General features: G+C 46.8%; 1 protein-coding gene across 8 annotated transcripts in view; it reads left to right on the plus strand.

The window, feature by feature from the left end:
• Positions 1–17,678, plus strand: part of AGO2 (argonaute RISC catalytic component 2) — a 108,047-nt gene that overhangs the window by 42,691 nt on the left and 47,678 nt on the right. For all 8 annotated transcript variants that reach the window (XM_082364639.1, XM_082364638.1, XM_082364640.1 and 5 more), the window contains one exon: positions 8,231–8,426. In XM_082364639.1, coding sequence (XP_082220765.1) covers positions 8,231–8,426 — 196 coding nt within the window. The remainder of the gene's footprint in view (positions 1–8,230; positions 8,427–17,678) is intronic.

Consider the following 17,678-nt stretch of genomic DNA (forward strand, 5'->3'; position numbering starts at 1 on the left):
CACAGACCCAGGCCTGGCTCGGGGAGCCTGACACATCACGCATCCCCGAAGCCTCCGTGTCCTGACAGCGACATCCAGAAGCGTCAAGGAGCTGATGGCCACACCCGGCTTGGCCCCAGGCGTGGAAGGGCTGGACAGCCCTGAGCTGTTTTTATCACTTTCTTTTGCCTTCATAGTTTCTGGCTGTGATACCCAATATAATGAAAACAGAATTCTAAAAGGAAAATAGAGGATGCATGGCTTTGAATACTAACGCTTACTTTGAGATTCTGGAAAGAGCTTTACAATGGCCTCCTGGTATCTGGGTGGCAAATCTTTGATCCCAGCCCCACTAAGACTTGGGTGCTGGTGGGCTGGGCTCACTTCCTGGAGGAGTGCCCCACCCTCCAGCCTCCCAGCAAGGCTGTGGCCCAAGTTCAAGCAGCACTGAACAGCCGGTGAGTACAGACAGGACGTAATTTAGACTTTTCTTAAGGAACATTTCAGTCACCCAGGAGTGAACAGTCACGCAGATCTTTTTGTTCTTGAATGTCAGATAACTCATAATGACATGTGGTGGAAGGAGCGGTGTCGGAGCGGGGGCCGGGGACGGGGCAGGCAGCACTGTGCCCCTTCTGGGAAGTCCTGGTGCTTGCCGCTCGGTTCCTTTGCGCTGTTTCCTGGCCCTCCCCGAGACCAAGCCCCCAGACCTGCCTCGGCACTGTGACCCCAGCACCTGCCCAGATCCGGCTCACGGTTGATGGCTTAGAGCAGGTGGGGGTGAGTTGCTGTCTCCTCTGGGTCTCCAAGGTTGTCCAAGGTGACTCCAGCCTCCAGGCTCTGTGATTTATTTCAAGTCATCCGTGGTCAGGAATGCCGTTCTCGGCCTGATGGTATAAGCTGGCACCCGGACCTTGGCGTCTGTGCTTGTAACAGCAGAGCTGCCGTGAGAGCTGGGGTGAAGGGTCAGGGGCGGGGCGGAGGCCAAGCCGATTCCAGATCCCGGTGCCTGACCTAATGTGGTTTGCAGGTTTTTGAAAGTTCGGTTCCGTGTGCCTAAGTACTTAGGAAACAGCAGAAATGAAGAGCTTCTCTGAACAATGATGCTTGTCCCCTTGCTCGCCCCGGGACAGCTTGATTTCCACGCTGGTTATCAGGGAGTTTTGCCTTGCTTCTTCCCAGGATCCGCTGCCATGGCCCTAGGTGGACAGCGGCAGAGCCGTGGGCCCTGGGGCGCTGCTGTCAGGCCTCATCAAGATATCTGATTTCTGATTCCCAGCTCAGCCGCGTGGTAGGCGGCCGTGTGATGCGCAGAAGCCTGGCGATCCTGTTGTCATGGCAGCCGGTAAATCGTGAGCGCACGTCACGTCAGGGGCGGGCGATCGCAGGGCAGCCATGGAGACGGAGCCCCTGCTGGCCTGCAGGGCGTGGCGCTGTCTGCGGGGCTGCTCCTGGGGGCGGGACGTCAGACCTGCCCACCCTCCACACCGCCAGGAGACCACAGGAGACCACGGAGGCTTTGTGACGTTACCAGCAGCCGAACCGCCCTCCTCCCTGCTTAGAGACGAGGCCTCCCTGTTCCCTTAGAGCAGGTGGTTCCCAAAAGTGTGCAGTCGTGAACCTCTTTGTCATTCTGGTGACGCTTGTGGATGGATCCCTTTCCAGAATAATGTTTTTTAAGGCAAAGAACAAAATACGTAGGATGACAAAGAAAACTGGTTGTATTGAAATAGTTATCGAAATACCAAGCCAAAAGGGTGACAGAGTAACAAATGGGTCCTTTACCACCTTTAATAACAAGGTCCAGCAGCAGGTCTAATAAATATCATGATTTTGAAGGAGCTTCAGGTTTTAAACGTACATTGTGGCATCTGTGACCGCTGTCACGTGACAAGAGAGCCCTGTGTTTTCTGCTTGTCTGGTACACAGACCTCAGTAAGTGGCAGCTATGATTATGCTCTGAAATGCTAATTGAATGAACTTGGTGAGGCTAGATTATTATGCACTGTTAGTGCATCTCTCTTATTAATTTTGTTTGTCTGTTTTTAAATATTTATTTATTTGTCTGGGTCAGGTCTTAGTTGCGGCATGTGGGATCCTTCGTTGTAGCGTGCAGCTTCTCTAGTTGCGGTGCACGGGCTTCTCTCTAGTTGTGGCACACGGGCTCCAGAGCGCACAGGCTCAGTAGTTGCGGCACGTGGGCTCAGTAGTTGTGGCGCACGGGCTTAGTTGCTCTGCGGCATGTGGGATCTTCCTGGACCAGGGCTGGAACCTGTGTCTGCTGCATTGGCAGGCGGATTCTTAACCACTGCACCACCAGGGAAGTCCCCCGAGTGTATTTTTAAAAAATATTTATCTTATTTGGCTGCGTGGGGTCTTAGTTGCGGCACGCAGGCTCTTTGTTGCAGCGCATGGGCTTCTCTCTAGCTGTGGTGCATGGGCTCAGTAGTTGTGGCGTGTGGGCTCTCTAGTTGAGGGGAGTGGGCTCTAGAGCGCATGGGCTTAGCTGCTCCATGGCATGTGGGATCTTAGTTCGCCAACCAGGATTCTTAACCACTGGACCACCAGGAGAGTCCCTTGTTTGATTTAAACTTGTCTACTCTCTCAGAAGGACTTGAGGCAGCTCCGCTTTGGTGGCAAACCTCACATGCTCTGATGACAACAGGACCTGTGTCTGAGTCCTAGCTTTGCCTGTTAGTCACCTTCTGGCATAACAGATGATGTAAATTTTCTTTGTATTTTTCTACATCTTCTGTAATAAGGGTGTGTTTTGATCATCAGAGAGAAGACTACAGTATAGGAAAGATTCACCCAGTCGCCCACGTCTACCATCATGGGTAAGGAAACAAGACGGCTTCCTTGAGTGGAAGTTACCCACGGGTGCTGCTTTAGGGAGTGCCCCACGATCTAGTCAGTGAAGAATGGCCCCGCCGCGAGCTCTTGGATACCTGGCACATTCGGAAGGAGGCCAAACTTCCTTCTCTCGGAGGGGGTCTTAGCTGACTGTGAGGTTGCCTGGTGTCTTGGGGCCCTGCCAGTGCTGGTCCGTATAGGCAGCAGTCTCAGGGTATCTCCTTGGCTCCTCGGGTGTGTGACCTGCGTCCCCAGTTCCGGGTGGGAGAGAGGAGGGGTGATTGTGTGGGTTTGCGTCCATGTGCCTCCACCCCTCGCTCAGGGGGAGGGCTGGGACAAGCGAACAGCTCTGGCGAGGGGCTGCCAAGAGATGGTGAAGGCAGGTGTCTCACAGCCCTGCTCTGGGACCTTCCTCTGACAGGCCAGCGACAGTCCAAACCTTGGGGGTGGGTTTCTGCAGGACGCTCAGTGCGATGACAGGCTCGCCTCCCGTGGAATCTCTTGAAAGCTTTCTGGTTTCTATGACCCGGTTACTCATACAGGAAGTCGATTACTCATTCACTACATGTTTCCCTTTCACTGATTGAGCTGTGGCTCTGAAGATGGAAATTTTAAACACACGTGCTGGATGATCAGCAGCAACTCGGCAAACACTCGGTGCCTACTTTGTCCCTGACGCTGTGCTGGATTCTCAGGCTCGGGGACGTCTGCCCACAGCACTCTGGTCAGGAACAGGGGCTGCTGGCCGAGTCACTGAAGCGCTGGGGCTGTGCTGGCGGTTGCTGTGGACGAGTCCTGTCCCGCCGTGACAGCCAGTGTTGCTGGACGAGAAAGAAGCGTTTGCCCTCCCGATCCCAAAGGTTTTGCCCCGTGCCGAGGCAAGCCTAACAGCGGGAGATCCATTCCAAACAAAGCTGTTTGATGAGTTGCTGGGTGGGAAATGTGCTGTGCGTGCTGCCTGGGGTTGGGAGGAGCGAGGCTGGGGTGTCTGCCGACAGCGTTCGCAGGCAGGTCAGACCTGAATTTCTCCGTGAAGAGGGGAGGAGATGTGAGAGAGCTTGGAAGCTGGGGGATTGCTCGCTCAGCCTGCCGGCACGGCAGGAGCAAGGGAGGTGAGGTGGCATCTTAAGGGGAGGTAGGCACTTGGGGCTGGGTCCCTGCTGAGCAGGCGGCCAGCGGTTGGCTTAACGCCAGCTCCGTGAACTCCTCCCCAGATGCTGCCTCCTGTTGGGCTGTTCCTTGGGCTTCCATTTGTTTGTAGATGTTGGTGGCACCCGCTCCTGGGAGCCCAGGGTAAGAAGGTCAACCAGGGAGCGTGTGCTCTGGGGTCTCCCCATGTCCCCTCCTCATCCTTTCCCTCCGACGCCCCGCCCGTCCGGTGCACCTGTGCGTGGCAGCCCCCATTCCTGCTGCAGTGAGAAGGGCCGCGGGCCGTGCGAGGGGAGCGCCTGGAGAGCTCACCTCTAGGTGACACTGGGCTGGATTTTCGGTTCCCTGTGTCACACGCGTGTGTGCCCATTCGTCCCTCCTTTTGGCCTTGGGGCCAGGAGCTGACACCTCCTCCCAACCCCCCGTGTCCCGCGTCCCTTGCCCAGCGCGGGTGGAGCTTTGTTTGTGGATCCTCCTGCTTGTTTCGGCAGTTTACACTTGGGACTCCCTGCGCATCAGAAAAATAGATCCAAGGTGTCTCAGGACTGAGGCCCGGCGCAGTTTTCATGTCCCTCGGTGGGAGAGTTTCCTTCCCGAAGGTATGAAACACAGGTCCTGGGCTTCCCTGGTGGCGCAGTGGTTAAGAATCCGCCTGCCAATGCAGGGGACACAGGTTCGAGCCCTGGTCCAGGAAGGTCCCACATGCCGCGGAGCAACTAAGCCCATGTGCCACAACTTCTGAGCCTGTGCTCTGGAGCCCGCGAGCCACAACTACTGAGCCCGCGTGCCACAACTACTGAGCCCGCATGCCAATAGCCTGTGCTCTGCAACAAAAGAAGCCCATGCACCACAACAAAGAGTAGCCCCCGCTCAACGCAACTAGGGAAAGCCTGAGCGCAGCAAGTAAGACCCAGTGCAACCTAAATCAATCAATCAATAAATTTATATTTAAAAAAAACACAAACACACAGGTCCTCACCCTGTTCCCTCTGCTTAGAGGGCTTTAACTTGTGACTTTATATTCCATACGCCTCCCCATGAACTGTCAGTAGTTTCATTATTAAAAGCTAGAAGCAAGGAAGAAATATCTTATGAAATTATATATTTTATGAATAATTTACCATTGCATTTCCCCCATTGCTTTTATTAATACAGGTTAGTGACGCAAACTGGTGAACTGTTCTCCTTGTTTCCCGCGGCTTATCGTGTCCAAGTGGTGGGTGTTGGGGGTATAGGAGGCGTAGGCTCAGCCTGAGAGGTGGGCCCCAGGCCTGACCCTGCCTTGCTGAGAGGTAGGTAAGGCCGGCGGGGGCGGGCGGGGGCGGGGGCAGCCTGGGGAGTGGGATGGAGTGGGCACGCCCGCTGTGTTGCTCTCTGGGCCTTGGCCAGCTTCACGGTTCACAGGCGACCCCTTTGCTCCGTAGCTGTGAGGCGCAATTAGGGAACGTGAACCAGAAGGGGCCTACTGTATAGCACAGGGAACTATACTCGGTATTATATAATAACCTACAAGGGAAAAGATTCTGAAAAAGAATATACATGTGTGTAAATATGTGTGTATATGTATAATGTATATCTGTATGTATAAAACGGAATCACTGTGCTGTACACGTGAAACTTACATGATATTGTAAATCAGCTGCAAGAAAGGAAACTGGGAAAGCACTTTGTGAGCTGGGACTCCCTTCAGTGTGGATCGTGCTCCGGTTCCTCAGGTTGCCCTGGGGGCCGGATTTCTGTGGCTCTGCGGCTGGACATTTATTGGGACACAAAGGTTTAACCTTGACTCTACATTCACAAGATTCCTCTTGCCGGGTGGGAGTCCATCTGAGGACAGAGACCTCGTGTCAGTGGGCACTCAGTGCTGAGTGCAGAGAATCTGCGTCTGTCCCCAGGGAGCAAGCGGTGTCCCCTCCTTGGCGTGGTCAGGACCCTCAGTGCGAGGACCCCGTGTGACCTGCTGACTTTGGAGAAGTAAACACCCTAATCCACTGGATGTCCTGCACTCCGACACTCTCCTGGGAGGTGATGTGTGAGCTGCTTGAGAACCCTGTTTAGTCTTGTATCTTTGGTCTCTGGCGCTCTACCCAGCACGTAAGGGGCACCCGGGCGTGCTTGCTGCAGGGATGGGCTGCTGTGCAAGGCGGTGAGTGTGTCGTCTACGAAGTCATGGCAGCCTAGTGGAGAGAGACGCGAAGGGCTCCAGACGGCTTAGCTCCGTGAGGTTAATAAGCTTTAGACCTTTTCTCATAGAAGAGGTCTCATAACCTTTTCTAAAAGGTTATTAACCTAAAAGGTTATAACCTAAAAGGTTATAACCTAAAAAATAACCTTTTCTCATAGAAAGAAACCAAAGTATAAAACAAGTAATTCAAAGACTCCCTGAGTTTTTCTATGTCAGAAATACAGTAAGAACAGCTTCTATTATTTTTTGTAGAGTACTTTTGTTTCCAGTGAGTGTCAGTAGGGATTGCAGTACATGGAATTTTTTTTTAAATGAGAACTTTTTTGAAACAAAGATATTTGAGCGAAAATTAAAAGTACGCTGTTAATCGGAAATTTTTTTCGTTGGTTTTTTTCCTAAAACGAGTTTGAATTTTATTAATGGAATTACTGAAAATTCGAGTTGGGACGAAGCGTTTTTTTGTTTTGTTTTGTTTTTGTTTTTTTTAACGGTCTATGGGGGGGGAGAAAAGCACTCCTCGATTAAGTTAATGGATTTACGAGTCACGGAGGAGGGACACTGTCATGGCGATCTTGGTCCCTTTAATTCCGTATGAGTCTTACCCCTTTGCCTTTGTCTCGTTTGCTGACGATCACACTGCCCCATCTTTAATCTCTCATACGCAAAGAAAGAGAACAGAAGTGTGCATGGCAAGTATGGTAACCAAAGAGGTATCATAAAGCATTTTTAAGTAACGAATTGGCTTACTGTTGAGACTCCTTTGTGGAAAGGTGATCTTGGCGTTTTGCAGAGAAGGGGGTGTTGAGTCTTGGCTTCCAGGAGAGAGATGGCAGGGGTAGTTGAGTACCTCGTTGACCCAAGCACAGCCGTCGGAAGTCCCTGGAAGAGGGGCTGTGGTGTAGGACGTGGTTCTCAGGGGCGCAGTGCCAAGGTCTGGGTGTGAGTGTCGGTGTTGGGAGGCTCTGCGTTCTTGACTCTTGATGTTGCAAACACCTTCCTTCGTGACTTCGGTGGTCCGTGGCAGAGGACACTTGGTGGGCGACTTTGGCAACCTTCCTTTGCCTGCGGGAGCTTGGGCTTTCCCACGTGTGAACGGATAGGCTGGCTCCTGAGTGTCAGGCGCTCCCGCAGACCTTGACCCGCAAGCTGCTCGTGGTCCAGCTCGCCAGGCGGAGGGCCAAGCGTGAGGACAGCACACGGTGCGGCAGCCTCGTGCTGGAAACGCGAGCAAAGTGAGCTGGACACACGAGGGCTACAGGAGTGAATGGGTTCTTCGGGATTCTTGGGCGGGAGCTGGCATGTGCAGGGCTCTGAAGTGTGAGGCTGGTCCTTGGTGGGGAGGGTCCTTAGAGCTGCAGAAGATAAGGCCGAGACGTGAGTGCCTAAATATCGGGGCTGCGTGCTGGGGCGCCACCAAGGTATCTGGCCGGGGTGAGATCAGAATGTGTGGAAAGTGGGTGAGGGGTCTGGAAGCCGAGCCCCCACTAGGATGAAATGGGAACCCGAGCTGAGGCGGAGAGAGATGGATAGGAAAAGAGGCGTTAGAGAGAAAAGCGGGTAATGTGGTGAGCATTGTTGAGCAATTGGCCGTGAATAGTGTGTGGGAAGGGTCTTGACAGTGGAGTAGACCGCAGCCTCATCGATGGAGGCGCAGGCCTGGGGGAAGGACTTTGAACTGTGGGTGCAGGGCTGGAACTGTGAGCCTGTCAGAAGAAGTGAAGAGGGCCGGTGGAGAAAAGCCTAGCGAGGGGGAACCAGGGAGGGAAGAGTCTGAGCAAGGAGGGCAAGGTGCAGTGTCGAGGGCGAGGTGCAGTGTCGAGGCCGAGTGGCCGAGGAGGGCCGCGCTCTGGGGGACCTTGAGCCTGGCACTGGGGAGGCTCTGTGATGAGGTGGCCCCGGGCGGGGTGGGGGGTGAGTTTCAAGGGGAGGAGGAGCAGGGGGGAAGGAGGGAATGGCAGTGCCGGCGGGGTCCAGGGAGGTGGGGAGGGCAGCGTGCACGGGGCAGGCGCCAGGCCCCTCTCAGCGTGGTCCCTGGGTAACAGGCGTTCTCTTTGCCATTTCCAGTGCTTGCCCCTCCTCCACCGCCACCGCCACCCGTCCAAGGGTATGCCTTCAAGCCTCCACCCAGACCCGACTTCGGGACCTCCGGGAGAACGATCAAGTTACAGGCCAACTTCTTTGAAATGGACATTCCAAAAATTGACATCTATCATTATGAGTTGGATATCAAGCCAGAGAAATGCCCAAGAAGAGTTAACAGGTATTCTGTTTTGTCCTTTATTTTAAAACGAATCAACCCTTTGATTCTCAGCAGATCCTTCTGACCTTTCCCCCCCAGGAAGCTTCTGTTGCTTTTTTTTTTTTTTTTAAGTGTTCTTGTATTGAGATACAAAGAAATACGCATTGTAAGTGTGCCGCTCGGTGAGTTTTGACGAATGTTTAGCCACGCCCATCGCCCCCAAAAGTTGCCAGTGCCCCCGCCCCCCACCAGCAGTGCTGGGATCCGTCCCTGGAGGCTCATTTCCCGCCTGTGTAAATGGAGTCGCACGGCCCACGGTCCACGAGAGCTGAGAGCTGCCCCTTCATCCTGCTTCTCTCAGCATGTTTTTGAGCTTGACCTGTACCATTGTGTGTGTTAATAGCTTCTCATTTTTGTTGCAGAGGAATGTGTTACGATACAGTTATTTCATGGTTCATTTACTCATCCTCTCATTAGGTGCTTAGGCGCTCTGGACTTTGCTGTTATGAATGAAGCTGCTGTGAACTGCTTGTTCAAGTCTTTTGTGAACACGCGTTTTCAATTCTCTTAGATAAATACCTGGGAGTGGATCAAAGGGTAGAGTAGGTTTAGCTGTATGAGATACTGCCAAGTAGTTTTCCAACGTGCCTGTACCGTCTCACGCTCCCATTGGCAGCGAGAGTTCCCGCTGCTCCACATCCTTGTCAGCACTTGGTGTGGTTAGTCTTTTTGATTTTTGCTATTTCGGTGAGTGTGTAATGGTTTCTTATTGTGGTTTAATTTTAATTTCTTGATAACTAATGAGTTGAGCACCTTTTCATGCATTATTTCCTTTTTTTTTTCCCAATGAGTTGTTTGACTTTCTCCTTTTTAATTTGTTTGTTTGTTTATTTATTTTTGGCTGCATTGGGTCTTTGTTGCTGTGTGTGGGCTTTTTCTAGTTGCGGCGAGAGGGGCCTACTCTTACTTGCTGTGCGCGGGCTTCTCATTGCGGTGGCTTCTCTTGTTTCGGAGCACGGGCTGTAGGCACGCGGGCTTCGGGTAGTTGTGGCACGTGGGCTTCAGGAGTTATGGCTCACGGGCTCTAGATCGCAGGCTCAGTATTTGTGGCACGCGGGCTTAGTTGCTCCACTGCACGTGGGATCTTCCCAGACCAGGGCTCGAACCTGTATCCCCTGCGTTGGCAGGCGGATTCTTAACCACTGTGCCACCAGGGAAGTCCCTGAAAGTGGTTATTATATTGTGTGTTCTAAGAAACATTTGACTTCCTGAAGGTTACAAAAACACTTGTCAATTTTTTTTTTGAACAATTATAGTTTTAGTATAATTCCTTTTGCTACTGTTGTCATGTGTTTTACTCCTACATATGTTATAAACCCCATGGTACAATGTTGTTATTTTAAAGAAATTAAGAAAAGAAAATAGTCTGTTTACCCACATATTAACCATATCTCGTTCTCTTTATTTCTTTCTGTTGATCAGTGTTTATACCTGGCATCATTTCCCCCTCAGCCTGAAGAATATCTTTTATCCTTTCTCATTGTACAAACCTGCCAGTGATGAATTCTCCCACCATTTTTAAAAATCTGCAAATATGTTTATTTTCTCCTCATTTTTGAAAGATTTTTGCTGGATGTAGAATTTTAAATTGACAGTTTTTTCCCTAGCACCTTAAAGATGTTATTACATCGTCTTTTAATCCTCATTGTTTCTGATGAAATCTGTTTGTTGTTGTTGTTGTTTGTAGTTCTCCCATATCTGTCTTTTTTCTTTCAAATACTTTCTAGTTAATTTTGCTTTTCAGCAGTTTGACTATGATATGCCTAGGTGGGGTTTTCTTTGTATTTTTCCTTCTTGGGATCCTTAATGTTTATATCTTTCATGTTATTTGGGTGACATACTGGCAGTCATTTCTTTAAATTTTTTTCCTGTCCCATTCCCTCCTCTACTTCCAGGATTGCAGTTATGTGTATGTTAGACCATTTGATATTGTCTTGTGATTGTGATTTTAAAAAAAAATTGTTCTCCCTCTTTTCTCAGTTTGGGTAATCTTTATTGATCTCTCTTTAAGATCACTTTATCTCCCCCCCCGCCCCCCGGCCAACCTTTTTTTGGTAATATCCAATATTCTGTGGTAACCATCCAAAATTTTTTTTCATTTATGTATTGTACTTTTTCTAGAATTTGCATTTGGTTCTTTTTCATAGTTTACATTTCTGCTGAGATTTCTCATCTGTTCATTCATAGCTGCCATCTTTTTTCTTGATGACTTTGAATGTATTTATAGTAATAGCATATTTATGATAGCAGCCCGTGTCTGCTAATTACAGCAGATGGGTCATTTCAGGGTCTGTTTCTATTGGCAGGTTTTCCCTTAGATTACATGTCACCTTCCCTTGCTTATTCACATGCATAGTGAATTTTTTGTCTGTTGAACATTATGTATGTCACGTTGAGGGAGTCTGGCTTTTGCTATCTTCTCTGGTACCCTCCCCCACAAATTCCTACCTCTCCTGCCCCCGTCTCTGCAGCACAGCAAGACTGCTGCTCTCTCACGCACCTTCCCCATTTTGTGATTTGGAAAGTGTTCTCAGTGGAGTGAATGTCTGTTCTCCTTCCCTCGGTGGTCACAGTCCTAAGCTGCCTGTTTTCCAATGTCAAAAACAGCTCTCGGGTTTTCTCTAGTTTCTTTAGTTTTTTTAGGGCAGGAGGAGAAGTCTACTTCCTTTGTCATGGTCAGAAACAGAATTCTGAGTTGCAGTTTGATAATAAGTCAGATTGGTCACCCAGTTTGTGCTGGTGCCCTATGAAGTGCTCTTTGCTGTAAATTTTTTCCTAATCACAATCTTTGTATGAGAAAGAATGTTTGGGGGTTCATTTCCCTTATTTGTAAAACTAAACAGTTGGATTCACTCAGTGTGGCCAATATACAATGGTCCAGACTTTTTAGAAGGTGGCTTGGTATATATGTTAAAATAAAAATAGTATATACCCTTTGACCCACCAATTCTACTTCTGAGTATTTATCCCCAAAAGACATGTCTCCAAAGGAACAATACTTGACAGTTATATGAGGTCCTTTAAATATGTGCTTACTAAAAAATGTGTTTGTGAACCAAAACTTTGGGCACAACTGGTTGAAACAGCTTTATTTACTAAAGGTCTTCTGAGATCTTTTAATATGCCTTATATGCTCTGAGACGCTCAATGAATGGGCTTGTTTGATTTTGAGTTTCCTTGGGACAAAATCCTGTGAGAATCTGATTTGGATATACTCTTAGAGCTGGAATGAAGGCATGAAAAAGCACATTTTCTGGGCTTTTGATTGGCATGGTGGCAGTGGGCTCTTATTATGCCATCGACCACAGTGTACAAGAAGCTTTCTTGTATGAAAATAGGCATGACTAAGGCTTTGTCATCTGGCAACAGAAGAAGGCGGATGGTGACTAAAAAGCGATGTTTTTACCTGACCGTATCCCCACGGTCCTGTTGTAGTTACGACTGCAAGGTTCTAGAGTTACCCAGTGTTTAGAAATTGCCTCGTGAAACAGAAAGCAGCAAAGATGGGTCTTGAGCTGCATTTTTTTTTCAATTGATTGCTAGAATTTTATTTGGTTGTTACAAAATCTGCAAGGGTATGTATATTAAAAGGTGGGGGGGGGGCATGAAAGGCAGCCAGAAGAGTAAGTTATCTTGAAGTTACCTAAAGTGCCAGGCTAATTTTATACTATATTTAAACCTTTCCAAGAAAGTAAAGTAGCATAGGTAGGCAAAGGAATTGTTTGAGAGAGGGAAATAGAGCGAGAAGCCTAAGCCGTAATGAGGTAAGCAGACACATTCATGGGAAAAGACTTCATCCCACTTTAACTAAATTTCCATATTTCTAGAAAGAAAACCAAGGTTAGCCAACACCAAGCTGGACATCATATAAAGAAAAACAACAGCCCTTAAATATTTAAGGGTGTTGAGCTGCATTTTGTGGCAAGGCCAGCCCACATACTGGCATGCCATGCTGCTCCCCTGGGTTTTGAGCCAGCCTGAGAGTTGCTGCGTAGTTAAATGTGTGAACCTTCAGGGTTCTTCATTTTACTATTAATTCTGATGGACTTTGGCCTAAGGTCCAATCTCAAAATTGTAATCATTCATAGTAGCTTAGAAGAATGTTGGAAGTAAAGTTTTTGTGCTAGCAAAACCCACGTGCTAAAACCTTGACTAAGTCCCTCTCGGCAACCATGCTACCAACTGGCCGACATTTACGAAACCTCCGCTGTGTGGTAGGCGCTGTGCCGGCGGGCGTACGGTGGGGGACAAGGTAGGCATGGTTCCTGCCCCTAGTTGGGAAGAGAGAGTCAGAGCAGCGACTGACAGTATCAGGGCGGCGCTGGAAGAGGGGACCCAGCGTGGAAGGGGAGGTGGAGGAGCAGGCAGCTCCTGCTGCAGACTGTCCCCTGGCACTGACGCTGTCCAGACAGTCCTCGACACCCCATCTGCTTCCACACTGCAGCCTCTGTTAAAGCAGTGTCTTAATTCTGAGTTTCCCAAACTTTGTGCAGGGCACATGGTAGATATTTAATAAATTCAACCCTGAGGCTTCGTGCAAGACTGAGAGAAAAATGCCATCTGCACACGTTCTGATGAGTCATTGTGAATCCCGGCCCGGTGTGCCCTTAGTCTCGATCGCCATTCTGAGTGGCTTCTGTGGGACGGGTTCAGTATAAGGCAAGGTCCCTCTTCTCAGGATGCCTCCAGTATCATCGTGGCTGCAGTTGGTCACACACAACAGCCAGTGCCCAGAGCTGGTCTAGGCTGTGCGGGCCTTAAACGGCCAGCGCTAGGAAATCTTGCCAATGGGTCAGAATTAGCGGTGTCGTGCTCGGAAGCGCGGGATGGGCTACTGGAAGGAAGAAGGTGTGCTCCTCACCTTTTGTCTGCACTTTCCCTGTTGTTCCTCCTGCGCTCTGTCAAGTGGCCCTAGGAGAGCACTGCACAAGTGCTCACGCTGTGCTTGGGAAGAGCGGGGCAGGGCAGCATGACTGTGTCACTTGCAGCCTGCTGCTTACGGGCGCTGGCCGCTGGAGGAAATGTACATCGGTCCAGGCTTTTCAGAAGGTGGTTTTGTGTATATATGTAAATAAAAATGATACCCCATATACCTTTGACCCACCAGTTCTACTTCTAAGTGTTTATCCCAAAGAGAGATATGTACAAGGATGTCTAATATTGTGATGGCAAAAAGCGAGAGAGAAAAGCAGTCATTTCTGTGTCAACCAATGGGGATGGTTAAGTAAACATACTGTGGAGTACTATGAAACGATGGACAGCAATGAAATGGAGTTTCACAGTATGAATACCACGTCTGGAAACATAGACAACTGTGTGGTTTGTTAATATTACATTACAGTGCATGATACAATAACATTTCTATTTCTAGACTTGATGCCACTTTGTATATAGTGACAAGGAAAGGTGTTAAACACACATCCTGGGAAAACAGCAAGCTCCAGAACCATGTGTGTTTAAAAAAATAATACACTGTATTTTTTTTATGTACCTATGTATTTATAAGTGCATAGGTTTAAAAATAATAAGGTTGCTTCTGAGAAGAGAATTGAAGTAAAGAGGTGGTCTAGGCGGACTTGGAGCATTATCCGTGTTTGAAATTTACAGTGAGAATGTATTAATGAAAAAATCTGTGTAATTAGAAATTACCAAAAGAATACATTAAAAAATGTTTAGTGATTTATTTATTTTATAACTGGAAATTTGTATACCTCTCAATCTCCCTCACCTATTTCACTCATCCCCCCTGCAACCGCCTGTTTGTTCTCTATGTCTATGAGTCTCTTTCTGTTTTGTTATGTTTTTTCGCTTGTTAAGTGAAATCATACAGTATTTGTCTTTGTCTGACTTCTTTCACTTAGCATAATACCTTCTAGGTCCATCCATGTTGTTGAAAATGGCAAGATTTTGTTCATTCTTATGGTTGAGTAATACTCCAATGTATGTATGTGTGTGTGTGTGTGTGTGTGTGTGTGTGTGTGTATACACACACACACACACACACACACACACACACTACATCTTTATCCATTCATCTATTAGTGGACACTTAACACTTAGTTTGCTTCCATATCTTGGCTATTGTAAATAATGCCGCCATTAACATAGGGGTGCATGTATTTTTTATATTGTTTCTCTAATTAGTGTTTTTGTTTTCTTCAGAAAAATATCCAGAAGTGGAATTGTTAGATTGTATGGTAGTTTTTAACTTTTTGAGGAACCTCCATACTGTTTTCCATAGTGGCTGCACCAATTTACATTCCCCTCAGCAGGGCACAAGGGTTCCCTTTTTTTCCACATCTCATTGTTTTGTTTTGCATTTCCCTGATGATTAGTGATGTTGAGCATCTATTCATGTGTCTGGCCGTCTGTATACCTTCTTTGGAAAAATGTCTACTCAGGTCCTCTGCCTATTTTTAATCAGGTTGTTTGGTTTTTTGATGTTGAGTTATATGAGTTCTTTGTATATTTTGGATGTTAACCCCTTATCAGATATATTGTTTGCAAATATCTTCTCCTATTCAGTAGGTGGCCTTTTCATTTTGTTGATAATTTCCTTTGCTGTGAAAAGTTTTTTAGTTGAAAGTAGTCCCATTTGTTTATTTTTGCTTTTGTTTCCCTTGCTTAAGGAGACAGATCCAAAAAAATACTGCTAAGATGATGTCAAAGAGCATACTGCCTATGTTTTCTTCTGGGAGTTTTATGGTTTCAGGTCTTAAATATAAGTTTTTAATCCATTTTGAGTGTATTCTTGTAAAAAAAAAAAGTAGTCCAGTTTGATTATTTTACATGTAGCTGTCCAGTTTTCCTAACACCGTTTATTGAAGAGGCTGTCTTTTCCCCACTGTATATTCTTGCCTCCCTTGTCATAGATTAATTGATCATGTAAGTTGGGTTTATTTCTGGACTGTATTCTGTTCCACTGATCTGTGTGTCTGTTTTTGTGCCAGTACCATACTGTTTTGATTACTGTAGCTTTGTAGTATAGTTAGAAATCAGGGCGCATGATACCTCCAGCTTTGTTCTTAAGATTGTTTTGACTGTTTGACTGTTTGGGGTCTTTTGCATTTTCATATAAATTTTAGAGTTATTTATTCTAGTTCTCTGAAAAATGCCATTGGTTTTTTAATAGGGACTGCACTGAATCTGTAGAGTGCCTTGGGTAGTATGGTCATTTTAACAATATTAATTCTTCCAATCCATGAATGTGTCTTTCCACCTGTTTGTGTTGTCTTCAGTTTCTTTCATCAGTGTCTTATAGTTTTCTGAGTACAGGTCTTTTACCTCCTTGGTAAGATTTATTCCTAGGTATTTTACTCTTTTTGATGGGATTGTTTCCTTAATTTCTCTTTGTGATAGTTCGTTATTAGTGTATAGAAATGCAATAGATTTCTGTATATTAATTTTGTATCCTGCCCCTTTACCTAATTCATGTATTAGTTCTAATAGGTTTTTGGTGGCGTCATTAAGATTTTCTATATATAGTGTCATGTCATCTGCAAACAGTGACAGTTTTACTTCTTCCTTTCCAATTTGCATTCCTTTTATTTCTTTTTCTTATCTGATTGCTGTGGCAATCAGATAAGACTATGTTGTATCAAAGTAGCAGAGAGTGGACATCCTTGTCTTCTTGTTTCTCTTCTCAGAGGAAATGCTTTCAGCTGTTCACCATTGAGTGTGATGTTGGCCGTTTGTCATATTATGGCCTTTGTCATGTTGAGGTATGTTTCCTCTATACCCACTTTGTTGAGAGTTTTTAATCATAAATAGATGTTGAATTTTATCAAACGCTTTTTCTGCATTTATTGAGGTAATGATGATTTTTATTCTTCAGTTCATTAATATGGTATATCACATTGATTGATTTGCAGATATCGAAACATGCGTGCATCTCTGATACAAATCCCACTTTATGGTGTATGATCTTTCTAATGTATTACTGAATTTGATTTTCTTACATTTTGTTGAGGATTTTTGCATCTATGTTTATCAGATATCAGCCTATAATTTTCTGTTTTTTTGTGATGTCTTTGGTTTTGTTATCATGGTGATGCTGGCCTCATCAGATGAGTTCGGAAAGCACTCCTTCCTCTTCAATTTTCTGGAATAGTTTGAGAAGAATAGGTTTAACTTTTCTTTAAATGTTTGGTAGAATTCATCTGTGAAGTCATTTGGTCTTGGACTTTTGTCTGTTGGGGTTTTTTAAATTACAAGAATGCATTTTTTTAAAAGAGGAAACTTCTCAGAATTTTGGTAACAAGGCAAACAAGCTGCCAGGGAGCATTTCAGCCTCTCTGGATTAGCAGACATGTCCTGTTAACCACGAGGCAGTTTCACATCTGGCCACTGACACTCTCCAGTGTGTGGCTTGTGCCTCTGTGTCCTTGTGTGTAAAATGGAGGTGGTGTTGACCTCCTAGGTTACTGTGAGGACTGAATGAGTTGTTCCATGTGCAGCCTGGCAGAGAGTAGGTGCCAACACGTTTGCCATTGTCATCTTCACTCTACGTTTTAATATGTGGATCATTCTGTAAGATACTGAGCACGTAATGAGTCTCTAGAATGTGTACAGATTGTATCTGGGGGCTGTTGCCTTTTGAGTGAGGTCAGGATCATAGCTTGAGAATTAGGTTCAATAAAGGTGTTTGTCCAGGGAGCCAAACTGATGTAGTACAGGAACTTTGCTTTCCAGTGGTCAAACTTGATATGAAGAAAGAACTAAACACAGGGACTTGAGGAATGACATGTGCCCAGGTGGTTCTGCTCAGACATCTCTCAGCATCGCTGGGGAGAATCTGGTCCCAAAAAGTCCTTGGGCCTGGAAAGGGGTGTGGGGGTGGGGAGAGTTACTGTTTAATGGGAACGGAGCTTCTCTTGGGGAATAAGTAGTTCTGGGCATGGATGGTGGTAATGATTGTGCAACAATGTGGATGTACTTGATGCCCCTGAACTGTACATGTAAAAATGACTGATGACAAATTTTATGTTATCTGTATTTTACCACAGTTAAAACAGAGAGAGAAGGACAGGAAGGCACTGGCCAGCCTCTGGGAGTCAGTCTGGGCTGATAGAGAGAAGGGACCTTCACATTTTAGAATTAGTTGCTATCAGGTCATAAAAGTTAAGCAGTATGATCCCTACTTATGTTTTGCAAAAGATGATACAAGGTGATCAAGTGGGCCATCGAGGCATGGGGACATCGTGTGGGTAATGA

Source organism: Balaenoptera borealis (genome assembly GCF_965194805.1).
Source record: "Balaenoptera borealis genome assembly, chromosome: 17".
Lineage (NCBI taxonomy): Eukaryota > Metazoa > Chordata > Mammalia > Artiodactyla > Balaenopteridae > Balaenoptera > Balaenoptera borealis.